This window comes from Trachypithecus francoisi, unplaced genomic scaffold (genome assembly GCF_009764315.1).
Source record: "Trachypithecus francoisi isolate TF-2019V2 unplaced genomic scaffold, Tfra_2.0 Lachesis_group7, whole genome shotgun sequence".
Lineage (NCBI taxonomy): Eukaryota > Metazoa > Chordata > Mammalia > Primates > Cercopithecidae > Trachypithecus > Trachypithecus francoisi.
Genome location: NW_022681472.1, coordinates 99170551 through 99183536, shown reverse-complemented (window position 1 = coordinate 99183536; position 12986 = coordinate 99170551). Strand labels below are relative to the sequence as shown.

Sequence of the window (12986 nt, the reverse complement as noted above, 5' to 3'; positions counted from 1 at the left end):
TGGGACCACAGGCTTGTGCCACCACTCCTGGATAATTTTTTTTTTTTTTTTTTTTTGTAGAGATCAGGGTCTCACCATGTTGCCCAGGCTGGTCTTGAACTCCTGAGCTCAAGCAATCCCTAAGCCTCAGCCTCTCAAAGTGCTGGGATTCCCAGCATGATCCACTGTGCTCAGTCCAGCATTTATTGTTGTTCATGAGTCTGTCAGTCTAATCCACCTTCCTTTGTAACTTGCCATTTCTTTCCGGGATTTTCCCTCTTTCCCACACATACATAATGAGGTTATTGTTCTTTTGCAAAGTTTTTATTGGCACATATATAGAAAAGTGCACAAATCACAAATGTCGGTCTGTGAATTTGCCACATTCTTGCTTTAGAGGATTACCTACATGAGTCATTTCTCCACTCCACGGCTGAAAGATTTTTGGATTGTTTCCAGTTTTTGCCTGTTACAAATAGTGCAGCTATGAACTTTTGTTTTGTTGTGTTTTGTTTTTGTTGTTGTTATTGTTTTTCAGATGGAGTTTCGCTCTTGTTGCCCAGGCTGGAGTGCAATGGCACGATCTTGACTCACTGCAACCTCTGCCTCCTGGGTTCAAGTGATTCTCCTACCTCAGCCTCCCGAGTAGCTGGGGTTACAGGCATGCACCACCACGCCTGGCTGTTTTTTTTGTATTTTTAGTAGAGATGGGGTTTCTCCATGTTGGTCAGGCTGGTCTCAAACTCCTGACCTCAGGTGACCTGCCTGCCTCGGCCTCCCAAAGTGCTGAGATTACGGGCGTGAGCCACCACATCCAGCCTAGCTATGAACGTTTTTACACAGATCTTTTGTTAACACCTGTTTGCATTTTGGTGGGGGATATATACCTCAAAGTGAAATTGCTGGGTCATAAACCATGTATATATTCAGCTTTAGTTGATGTTGCCAAAGAATTTTCCCTAATCAATTTACATTTCACCTGCAGCATATAAGAGATCTTGACTGGGTGTGTTGGCTCACTGCAACCTACGCCTCTCGGGTTCAAGTGACTCTCCTGCTTCAGCCTCCCGAGTATCTGGGACTACAGGTGCAAGCCACCACATCCGGCTATTTTTTGTATTTTTAGTAGAAACGGGGTTTCACCGTGTTGGTCACTCTGGTCTCGAACTCCTGACCTCAAGTGATCCGCCCATCTCCGCCTCCCAAAGTGCTGGGATTATAGGGTGAGCCACTGCACTTGGCTGGGCTAACTTATCTTTTTGATTTTTAAAAGTATTTTTTGTAGAGATGAGGTCTCACCACATTGCACAGGCTGGTCTCAAACTCCTGGGCTCAAGCGATCCTGTCTTGGTCTGGTATTACAATCACCTGGGATTATAGGTGTGAGCCACCATGCCCGGCTGATTGGCTAATATTTTGCTTGGAATTTTTACATATATGTTTATGGAGATATTGGCTTGTCATTTTCTTCCTTTTAATGAGCTTGTCAGAATTTGGTATCCGTGTATCAGTGTTACACTAGGTGTATTAGTGTATTGCTTTTTTTTTTTTTTTTTTTGAGTTGGACTCTAGCTCTGTCGCCCAGGCTGGAGTGCAGTGGCGTGATCTCAGCTCACTGCAAGCTCTGCCTCCCAGGTTCTAGGTGTATTAGTTTATTAGTATTGGTAAAGTCTATAAACAGAATAGCTTAAACAGCAATATTTGTTCTTCAGAGTTCTGGAGGCTAGAAGTCTAAGATCAAGGTGTCTGTAGGGCCTTGCTCCCTCAAAAGGTGCTAGGTAAGGATCTCTTCCAGTCCTCTCTCCTTGCTTCTGGTAGTTCCTTGCCTTGTGGCAACACATCCCAGTCTCCACATGGCATTTTCCCTGTGTGTGTGTGTCTGTGGTCAAATTTCCCCATTTTATAAGGGCATCAGTTATGTTGGATTAGGGAGCCATCCCATTGCAGTCGACTTCATCTTAACCAATTACATCTTCAACAACCTTATTTCCAAATGAGGTCACATTCTGAGGTCCTGGGGATTAGGACTTCAGCATATTAATTTGTTGGGGGTACCATTTACCTCACAATGCTGGGCTCGTAAAATGAGTTGGCGAGTTTTATGAGATGAGCATCACCTTCTTTTTACATAAGTCTTGGTAGGTTATGGGTTGATGTCTTACCGTTTTAGAACCATTTCAAGCGTTATGTATTCAGACATTACTTCTTCCCCATTCTTTCTACTCCTTTTGGGACTCTAATTACGGGTATTTGTGACCCTACTCCCCACATTCTCTTATGCTGTGTTCTCTATCCATTCTCTTTATTCTCTTCGTGAGTTTTAGGATATTTTCTATCAACCTGTCTTCCAGTTCACCAATAGTTCACTTCTGACTTGTCTAATTTGCTTAAACCTGTCTCTTGAATTTTGGTTTCAGTTAACTGTGTTTTTCTATCAAAGAAGCTCAATTTAAGCCAGTGCAGTGACTCACGCCCATAATCCCAGCACTTTGGGAGACCTCATCTCTATACAAAATAAAAATTTTAGAAAAGAAGCTCAATTTGAGTCTGGATGTGGTAATCCCATCACTTCAAGAGGTTGAGGCAAGAGGATTGCTTGAGGCCAGGATTTCGAGACCAACATGGGCAACAGAGTGAGACCCCCGTCTCCACAAAAAATAAAAATAAAAAATTAGGCTAAGCGTGGTGGCTCACACTTGTAATCCCAACACTTGGGGAAGCTGAGCAGTTCAACACCAGCCTGGGCAACATGGTGAAACCCCATCTTTACAAAAAATATAAAAAATTAGCCAGGGGTGGTGGTGCAAGCCTGTGGTTCCAGGTACTTGGGAAGCTGAGGTGGGAGGATCCACTTGTGCCTGGGAAGCAGAGGTTGCAGTGAGCCGAGATTGTGCTACTGCACTCCAGCCTGGGCAAAAGAGTGAGACCCCATCTCAAAAAGAAAAAAAAAAATTAGCCAGGTGTGGTAGTGATCGCCTGTGGTCCTAGCTACTTGGGAGGTTGAGGCGGAAGGATCTTGAGTCCAAGAGGTTGAGGCTGCAGTGAGAAACAGAAGAGAAGAGAAGAGAAGAGAAGAGAAGAGACGAGACAGGACAAGAAAAGGAGGGAGGGAGGGAGGGAGGGAGGGAAGGAAGGAAGGGAGGGAGGGAGGGAGGAGGGAGGGAGGGAGGAAGGGAAAGAAAATAATTAAAGAAAAGCTCGATTTGATTCTTTTTTTTTTTTAAACAGGGTCTCACTCTGTCACCCAGGCTAGAGTACAGAGGTGTGACCATGACTCACTGCAGCCTCAAACTCCCTAGCTCAGGTGATCCTCCCACCTTAGCCTCCTGAGTAGCTGGGACTACAGGCACACACAACCATGCCTGGCTAATTTTTGTTTGTTTTTTTTTTTTGAGACGGAGTCTCGCTCTGTCGCCTGGGCTGGATTGCAGTGGCGCGATCTCAGCTCACTGCAAGCTCCACCTCCCAGGTTTACGCCATTCTCCTGCCTCAGCCTACCGAGTAGCTGGGACTACAGGCGCCCGCCACCTCGCCCAGCTAGTTTTTTGTATTTTTTTAGTAGAGACGGGATTTCACCGGGTTAGCCAGGATGGGAATTTTTGTATATTTTGTAGAGATGGGGTTTTGCCATGTTGCCCAAGCTGGTCTCAAACTCCTGGGCTCAAGCGATCTTCCTGCCTATGCCTCCCAAAGTGTGGGGATTAGGGGCGTGAGTTACCACACCCAGCCCTTGATTCTTTTTATAAAATCCAATTGTCTAGGGAAATTCTCCACATTTTCTTCCACTTTTCTCCAATTCCATGTGTATTTTTCTTATCCACCATATTTATTTAAATTCCTTATTTGCTATCTTTAATCTTTGAGTCACCTCTAGGTCTGTTTCTGTTGTCTTATTTTTCCTATTGGTTTTCAGTCATAGGGTCTTTTTTTTTTTTTTGAAATGCCTAGTAATTTTTAACTGAATGACAGGTGTTATCTATAAAAAATTGCAGAGGTCATGGATAATATCTTTTTTATTATCCTTTATTATCCTTTTTTATTATCCTTTATTATCCAAGCATTTGCCTTGTCTGACTACCTTCGACCATTAGAGGCAGAGCTGAGCGGAGTCTGGGTTGTGGTTTTGCTAAAGCTCTGTCTGGTTCACATCTGACCCTGGGCCAAGGCCTCTAGGTTTCTACCTGAGAGCCTGGGGTCTCGCCCGTGACCCTTCGCTGGGTGGGTCCTGAATGAGAATCCCTGTCTCCTGAGTACAACAGCTGTGAATCACACAGCTGCAACTCTTTCCTCACAGTCGAGGGCTCTCTCTTTACATCTGCTTATTACATTCCTGCTCAGCTACGTATACTTAAAGTGTTTTAGAATATTTTGTCTTGGCTGGGTGTGGTGGCTCATGTCTATAATCCCAGCACTTTGGGAGGCCAAGTTGGGAGGATCGTTTGAACCCAGGAGTTTGAGAGCAGCCTGGGCAATATAGTGAGACCCTGTTTCTACAAAAATAAAAATAAAATTAGCCAGGCATGGTGGTGGGCACATATAGTCCCAGCTACTTGGGGGACTGAGGTAGGAAGACTGCTTGAGTCTGGGAGGTTGAGGTGCAGTGGCCCATGATCTGTGTCCCGGTCTGGGTGACAGAGTAAGACCCTATCTCAAAAAAAATGAAAAAAAAAAGAGGAATTTTGTGTAGCAAATTTTATGTGTTAAGAGCAGGAGTTGGTTGCTTCAGTTACTGCTGGGAAAAAAAAGAGTGGGAGTTGGGATCTCAGGTCCCAACTCCTGGGACTCAGTTCAGTCCACCATCTTGGCTGGAAGTTCTCTGAAGAGAACTTCAGAGAAGTGAAGGAGTTTAAACAGGGCAATGGCATAATATGATTGTTCATCAAAAAGATCCCTTTGTGGTGCTGAGGACAGATTAAGGGCTGCTATAGAGGTGATCATGGCCTTCAGAGAAAGGCATAAAGTTGAGAGGTGTTCAGAAGATAGAACCAGCAATGGCCAAGGGTCATGATAGCAGTTGGGGTAGAGAGGAAGATTTTGAACTTGGTACTCGAGTCCTCCCAGGAAGCTGTGGATACCAGTGAAAAGCTGGCCAGAGTGGGAGGCAGGAGTTGCACGAGAGCCTCGGGTTTGGAAATTGCAGTGAAAGGGCCGGAGATGTGGATGACAGAGTGAAGTGGGTCCAGAGGGCGGAGGGCCCGCAGAGAGAAGAGGTACTCTCCACCAGTGAAGAGATGGGAGTTGAGAAGTTGGGGGTGGTATTTGCATTTTGGGCATTCTGAAAAGTCTCCAGTGTGTCCTACAAGCCTTAGACAAAGCAGACATTTGGGAGACATTCGTACAGTGTCTTGGTGCCAGCATGAGCCAAGCCATCCTGCTTCCTGGTAAGCAACATCTGGGCCCTGGCGGAGGAGGGGCCACCTTGAGAGCCTACAGGGCTGGGACCAGGTCCCCCAGGAGTCCTTCCCCTCCCCACTCCCACTGCCCCTAAGTCCGGGTCTCCCTGCCTGCACCATCACCATAGTCCTCACTGATCTTCCTGCGTCTACTTAAACCATCTCAAGGATGATCACTGCCTACAAAATACAGTTCAGACTTTTGAGCTTTCTACTTACAGCCTTAACTGGCCTCCTCAGCCCCTGCGACTCTCCCATGCGTCCTCTCCTTCTTCTACCTGCTTCCCCAAATGTGCCTCCTGCATTCCCTGGGCTTTAATGTTGCTCTCTGCACTGCTCAGATGCTGACGCTGCGCCAAGGTCCAGCAGAGAACGGCGTCCTCTGGGCCTGGTGAGGGCAGTGAACATTCGTGCTATGAAAAGGTCATTCCTTTTTTTTTTTTTTTTTTTTTTTTTGAGGCGGAGTCTCCCTCTGTCGCCCGGGCTGGAGTGCAGTGGCCGGATCTCAGCTCACTGCAAGCTCCGCCTCCCGGGTTTACGCCATTCTCCTGCCTCAGCCTCCCGAGTAGCTGGGACTACAGGCGCCCGCCACCTCGCCCGGCTAGTTTTTGTATTTTTAGTAGAGACGGGGTTTCACCGTGTTAGCCAGGATGGTCTTGATCTCCTGACCTCGTGATCCGCCCGTCTCGGCCTCCCCAAGTGCTGGGATTACAGGCTTGAGCCACCGCGCCCGGCCGAAAAGGTCATTCCTTCCTTTCACGTTCGACGCCTGCGGTGTGCCAGGCCCTGGACTAGGTGCTAGGCTGGATGTTAAAACTCACAGAGCACAGTCCCTGTTCTGAAGGTGCTTCCAATCCAGAGGCGCCAAACAGTGGCCCCGGTTAGCCAGAGGCAGTGGAATGGGGTTCCTGTGCCATTTTCACCTGAGCTGGGGCCGGAGCTGGCTCCAACTGTCTGTCAGGGTTTCAGCTGGCACCGTTGACTGACGGCGTTGCTTTGCAGGGTGGGGAATGGGGTGGAGACTTGGACATTTTGTTCCATAGATGTCTGTGTTGTTTAATCTTGAAATCAAGTGTGGGTTTAATATTTGCTTATGTACATAACTGTTTTTTGATTGAAAGATAAATTCTTTTATCTAGGTCTCTTTTGGGCCTTCATATAGTCAGTGACCTGTGTCAGCGCTCCTTGTGAACCCCCCGGGACAGGCACATGCTTGAACAAGCCCGTGGCTGCTCATCGTGGGGGAGCGTCCACACCCTGGGGCGTCGTGTTAAGAGGGTGCTGGAAAGGACTTCTTACAGGATTCGGCTTGAGTAATCTGGGGGAGGGTTTAGGGAAGCGGGACTTTGCTCTGGATTGGTGCTGTCAGGAAGCAGGCATCATTCTGCAATTGGGAGTCTCAATGCATCGTATTTGGAAGGAGGACAGACTACAGCCAGGCCAGAGCTGTCAGCCGTGAAGAGGCAGCAGCCGCTCAGACCGTCCGGGACAGGGCACTGCTTGCCCTTTTTACAGCTTGGACAGTGCCCATGTTTTGTCTGTGTTCAGATGTGATTACAGAGGGGTCTTGCTTTTGTATGGATTCATCATGGTCACAGAGTAGTCTGATGTTGACGTTCTATGAAATTTTAACCAGGAGACACTGAGGGCTCTATCTGTGAGTGCCAGGCCGCTCCTAGCAACACCGAGGCCTCTATCTGTGAACGCCAGGCCGCTCCCAGCAACACTGAGGCCTAGAAGATAGGACCAGATCAGCTCCCAGATGTCAGCAACTGGTCTTCTTTCTACCTGAAGAATCAGTGTGGTGGCCTCACAGTTGCTACAGGTGCGTTCAGCCTCATGACTCCATGTGAGCACCCCGTGCCGATTCATCTGCCCGGCCACATCACCAGGTACTTGGACTCCTCATTTCACTCCATGGCTGGGACACAGCAGATAGCAGACCTCTCAGTTGCCAGACACATCCTAATGGCCTTCAGCTGTGCTCAGCCTGGCTTAACGGGTGCCTCCCGATGCTTCTGGAGGCATCTGTGCTCCCAGCTCCTGTCATGTCTCGGCGGCTTCTTTGTGGCCCACTTCACCTGTTCACAGCCCCCATGGCTTCCCCTGTACAGTCTCTTGCCAGACTCATCTTCCTAAACACAAACTCAGCTGTGGCACCTGCCTGAGTGCGCTACACCTGCAGGATAGGCCCAAGCCCTCCTGTGTTCAGCCCTGGCCTTCTCTCTGGCGGTGCGGGTCTTTGCTGTAGATCCTCCGGCCCCCTGGCCCTGCCCCACACCTCTGGACCTTGTCATCCCCAGGGACCCTTACTAAAGCCTCTCCCTCTCAGCCCAGAGTTTGTGTCTGTCTCGAACTCCTCAATAAAACACTGTCCTGACACATTTCACTTGGCAGTTATTCCTGAGACCACCCCCTGCCCCTGCACTGACGTTCTTGTTAGCCACATAAACACTTTATTCTACTCTTTCGTATAAAATCTTGAGGGGTCTGGGATATAGAGCTAGGCAGGTTCTTTCTCCTCAGCATGCTGGAGCACAGGAGGGCACCTAGAGGAGGAACTGTACCTGCTCAGGAAATGGCCGGAAGGGGAAGTGGGGGAAGGTGGAGCCGTGTGGCCCACTTGCTGTTCAGCACGTGATTAGCCGCTGCAGAGGACAACGTGGACTGCAGGAAGTGCTCTGGTGGCTGGGAAGGCAGTGTGTGTCCCCACGCTGTAGGGGCTGCAGCAGGGAGCACACTCATGACTCAGGTTGTGCAGGGTCAGGGCCCTGGGCTGAGAGGCAAGGGGACAGCAGGAGGGCAGCTGGAGCCACCAGTGGACAGATGGCAGGGGCCATGTACCAGGCTAAGGAGCGTGGACGTCATCCTGAGGGCACCGCTGAGGGTTTTAGGCAGGCGGGCAGTGCAATGGACCTGATAGATGTTTCAGAAACGCGCCGCTAGGGTCCTGGTGGAGGGTGGGGCATGGAAGGAGGCCAGGTGAGGCAGGGGAAGTTGGGAGGGCAAGGGAAGCGGGGCAGCCCTGCTCTGGCTTGGAGATAAAGCAGCAGGAGGTTCCAGGAAGGATGAGCTAGGCCCTGGGCAGCCCACAGCTGTGGTGGCCGCGGATATCAGGGTGGCGCTGGCTTCATACACGGAGGTGCTAAGGGGACTGACTGGGTGGTGGGGAGGGGCCTTGAGAGATCCTCAGGCCACACTGCATGGAGAGCCTCGAGGCTGCAGTGGGAATGTCCAAGTCCAAGGTTGCCTCTTGGCCCGGAGCCGTGGGGCGTGAGAGCTCAGCAGGGCTCAGACACAGCCAGGTCCCAGGCAGTAGAGGGAACCCCTGCAAGAGTAGCAGGCGTCACAGGGCAGGAAACGCAGTACAGGCTGGGACTGAGGGCTCCAAAAGACCAGGCCTGGGGAAGCCAACGGGCCCAAATGGCTGAGCCCTCAGTCTCTGTCCAGCTCTTGGACGGGACCTGCAGCCTGTGTTTCTTGTGGGGAGGCTGGAGAGAGGCAGGGACCTCTGTGTGAGGCAGGCCTGGGCAGAATGTCAGGGTGCCCACACAGATGGACTGCACAGAGCTGGGGAGGCCCAGGGAGCACCCAAGGAGCATGGCAGGCTGCCCTGGGGCAGGCCAGTGACCTGTGCCGCTGGCCCAGGTAACAGAAGAGTGAGAGGGCTACACCGTGCCATCTCCAGGGAGCACCTGGTAGACACAGCTAGGCCACTTACCATTGGGGTACCCCAGCACAGGCTTAGCTCACTCTGAGCACCCCAGGGTCTCTGTCCATCAGTTGGGAACTCAACACACACCTTATGATGTAGCTGCGTGTGGGCAGAGGCTTGGCACTGTGTTAACCTCCACTTTCATTTCTGGTCCTGTGTCCCCATCCGCAGGGAAGGCCTGGAGGCCCCCACCCGACTTCATGTTGAAAGTGGCAGGGAGAAGAGGGACCCGGGGAGGCAGAGAGCAAATCCCATTTATTGGAATTTCACTGACAGCAGATGGAGAGGAAGCCTCCCCTCCCCTGAAACATGCCATCCTCTCTGCCCTCAGGGCTCAGCACAGGGATAAGACCCCACTCCGCATGCCCCAGAGGGCAGCACTCCAGGGTGGGGGGAGGGGTGCTCTACGCCAGGCTGGGGAGCTGGGACAGGAGGGAAGACGTGCACCCTCACCTCTTGGCTCAATCCCTCTCCCCGGGACCTGGTGCTGCCCCCAGTCCCTGGGGTGGGCTGGCAGGCAGGGCTCATGCAACAATGAGTAGACAGGAGGTGGCACAGAAACGTGGCCTTGTTGCCCCTTGGTGGGGCGGGAGGACTAAAGGGGCCATGCTGTGGCCACAGCGGGTCCAAACGGAAGTATCTGCAGTGTACATATGGGAGGGTTGGAGAGGGGCGTCCTCTGCCCCAGGCTGTGCCTGGGGACAAGAGAGAGGGGAAGGACAGCTGGCACTCCCGTGCCAGGGGCAGGGTCCAGGCCAGCCATGCCACCTGAGTGGGCACAGAGAGCTGGAGCTGGGCTACTCCTTGGCGCGGCCAATGATGGTGAGGATATACAGGAAGATGTTGATGATGTCTGTGTACAGGTTCAGCGCGGCAAACACGTACTCTTCCGGGCTCAGGGACAGCTGCTTGTTCCCCAGCAGCAGCTGGGTGTCCACTGCCAGGAACTGGAGGTGACAGCACAGTGGTGTTGAGGGACAAGCCTGCCCGCCCAGCATCCCGCCCCTGGCCAAGGCCGCCCCTCACTCACGCAGGTGAAGAGCAGAGCGCCCAGTGAGGCGTACACAATCTCCAGGATGCGGTTCCGGATGAAGATGCAGAGGATGGCGAAGATGAACAGCACCACCATGCTCACCAGGAGCACGCCCATGCACGAGGTGAAGTCGTAGCGGGTCTGCAGGCGGGGGAGGAACGGGCCATGGGGCTGGGCCTGGGAAAGCCGCTCGGTCCCTGCGGCCACAGCCCAGCCATGGGAGGCCCCTCACCTGCATGGAGAAGATGACGACCGTGAAGCAGACGGCTGTGGTGATGCCCACGGCCATGATGACTGCCTCAGTGTTGTAGAAGCTGGCGATCATCCCCACCATGTACGACAGGCTGGCGGTCAGGACTGACTGTGGGTGGGAGACACAGGCTGGCCTTGGGTGTGTGCCACCCCTGCCCGCCCCTGCCTCATGAGCACAAGGAGAACCAGGGTGACCAGGCCCGGAAGAGTGGGCACGTGGGACTGCATGGCCAGACACGGGCCCAGAGGCTCAGGTTTGGAGGTTACCAGTGCAACAAGGTTCCAGGGGTGCTTTCGCCGGAAGTCCCCACAACAGCTGAGGACGATGAGGGAGATGAAGAAGACAGCATAGGAGACATAGTAGGTCCAGACGTTCTCCCGGACAAAGCTCTTCACTTCCCCAACAAAAGTGAACACAGACACCGTGGACAGGGTCACCGACAGCTGCAGGGTCAGCACCAGGAACACCTGGGAAAGGAGCCGCTCAGAGTCATCCGCTGGGTGCCACACCCCCCACCTCCTCCGAGATGCCCCCACCCACCTTGCGGATGAAGGCCTGTCGGATGCTCTTGTCATCCCAGTTGGTGGCAGGGAAGTCCTGGTTGTCATAGTAGGATGGGGGACCCTCCTCCTGGTAGTTTCCATGCTGGGGTGCTGAGGAGCAGACAGGCTGGGTCAGCGCCACTCACGAGCACCTCCCCTGCCCTCCCCGCCACCCCACCCCTCCCTTCCTGAGACTCACAGTCAGGGTCTTGTCCTGGGAAGGCCTGTGGCTGTCCATAGGGGTTGGGGGGAAAGGGGCTCTGGGGATATGGCCCCTGGGGGTACCCCCCTTGGGGGTAGGGGCCCTGTGGGTAGCCCTCTTGTGGGTAGGGGCCCTGTGGGTAGGCCCCTTGGGGGTAGGGGCCCTGTGGGTAGCCCCCTTGGGGGTAGGGGCTGGGGCCATGGGGGTACCCTGGCTGACCGTAGGGTGAGGGCTGGAAAGGGGGCTGCGGGTAAGGGGCCCCAGGGTAGGGAGGCTGAGCATAGGGGGGCATGGGTGGCTGGGGCCCCCCCGGATATCCAGGGTTGGGGGGAGGATAGTTGTCCCCAGACACCAAAAAACTCTTTTCATGGGACATGGCCTCGGGCTCGGCGGTCCGCCCCTAGAGCAGGCAAACAAGAAACAGCGGAACAGTTGGCTTGCACGACAGTGTCGGGACCCAGCCCTGCGCAACTCCACCTGCTTCTGGGAACCCAGGGGGAAGAAAGGGAAGACCGTGACCTTTGCCACGGGCTGTAGGGAGCCCCAGAGCCTGGGCCTGGAGAAGCGCGTGGGGCCCTGACCGGACCGGCGCCGTGGGGCCTTCCCAAGGCTCTAGGCCGCCTTTAGGGTGGGGGAGGGGCCGGGCGAGGGGACAACCGCCAGCCTCGGGATTTGGGGCTTGGGTTGTTTATCACAAGCAACCGGAGGCCTGCACCGCTGCCGGCGTCTCCCTGGTGGGAGCTCAGCGCGTGGGGGCTGGGGTCTCGGTCGGGGACGTGTGGGGTGTGCCCGGACCCTCCCCTCCGCATCCCGCCCCTTAAGCAGCTTTAAGGGGCCGGAGCCGGCGGCTATTTCTATCCCAGGAAATCCCCGGGCCATCTGTGCCCAACAAGGGCCGGAGCCCCCCCACCCCCCCGAACCCAACAACAGGGCCCAACGGCCCCGGGCCCCGGGCCCCGGGTGGGGGGATCAGGCCTGGATCGGCTGCCGGTGCCTGCCAGTGGGGTACGCCGGGAACAGCGGGGTGCGGGGGTGTGTGGGGGATGGAGGCGACCACGGAGCGTGCGGGGAACAAAGCGGGCGTGGGGCGAGGCGGGTAGGGGCTGTGGCCGTGGCACTGGCACCGAGGGCGGTTGGGCCCTCCGCGGGCCGGGGGCGCACAGGGTCACGGGTCCGGCAGTCGCTGCAGCGCGCCGCCCCCTCCCTCCGGCTCCAGGCCGCCGCGGCTCCCCGCCCCCACCACCGCCGCCACCTCTGGCCCGGAGCGGCCGCGTGCCCCGACCGGACCAACTGACCCACCCGAGGCGGCCACGCTCGGATGCGCAGGACCCGCGTGGGGGCAGGGGCGGGGGCGGCCGGCCGCGCGGCAAGCAGGTCGGATGCGCTCCTGGGCTCTGGCTGGGGACTCACCGGTGGCGGGGCGCCGCAGGCCGGTGAGCACGGTGTCCGCTGCGCGGCCGCGCGGTGATGGCCGGTGCGCCCGCACCAGCACCAGCACCCGCTCGGCGGCCGCTCGGCTGGGCCTGCGCCTGCGGCTGGGAAGACGCAGCGGGGCCTTGTGACGGGGCGGGGTGGGGGGCGGGGCCGGGCGAGCTCGGGGATGGGCGGGGCGGGGCGGGCGGGGCTTCCGCGGACCCGACCTACTGCGCCCCCTTGCTTGTTCCTTTTGGCTCCGGCTGGAGGCCCGCGCCCCTCACTGCCTGCCGAGGGGTGGGGTCGTGCGGTGGGCGTTGAAGACCCCTGGAGGCAGAAGTCTGGTCTGGCCAATTTGGCTGGCCGTTCGGTAGTTAAGAAATTTATTCCTAAATGCGGGATTTGCTGAAGCTGCCCGGGACTGACCATCCGTTCTCGGCCTTAAAACACAACGTT

General features: G+C 55.0%; 1 protein-coding gene across 3 annotated transcripts; it reads right to left on the bottom strand.

Moving 5' to 3' along the window:
• Positions 1-9322: 9322 nt before the first annotated feature.
• On the bottom strand, positions 9323-12986 carry GRINA (glutamate ionotropic receptor NMDA type subunit associated protein 1). Of its 3 annotated transcripts, none has more exons than XM_033203243.1 (7): positions 12417-12986; positions 11115-11517; positions 10914-11026; positions 10640-10840; positions 10353-10481; positions 10118-10261; positions 9324-10034 (listed from the first exon to the last, which is right to left on the bottom strand). In XM_033203243.1, exons 1-7 carry the CDS (start codon positions 12957-12959, stop codon positions 9885-9887), a joined length of 1683 nt encoding a protein of 560 aa, XP_033059134.1. In that variant the 5' UTR covers positions 12960-12986; the 3' UTR covers positions 9324-9884. The 3 variants fall into 3 exon arrangements, with proteins under 3 accessions (XP_033059133.1, XP_033059134.1, XP_033059135.1); XM_033203244.1 differs by having other exon boundaries at positions 12528-12986; XM_033203242.1 differs by lacking the exon at positions 10353-10481 and having other exon boundaries at positions 9323-10034; positions 10118-10352.

Coding starts and splice junctions, on each gene's coding strand:
- GRINA (XM_033203242.1), bottom strand. CDS start 12,959: ATGGTCAGTCCCGGGCAGCTTCAGCAAATCCCGCATTTAGGAATAAAT. Junction 11,518..12,416: donor TCCGAGCGTGGCCGCCTCGG/GTGGGTCAGTTG, acceptor TGCCTGCTCTAG/GGGCGGACCGCCGAGCCCGA. Junction 10,035..10,117: donor GCGCTCTGCTCTTCACCTGC/GTGAGTGAGGGG, acceptor TGTCACCTCCAG/TTCCTGGCAGTGGACACCCA.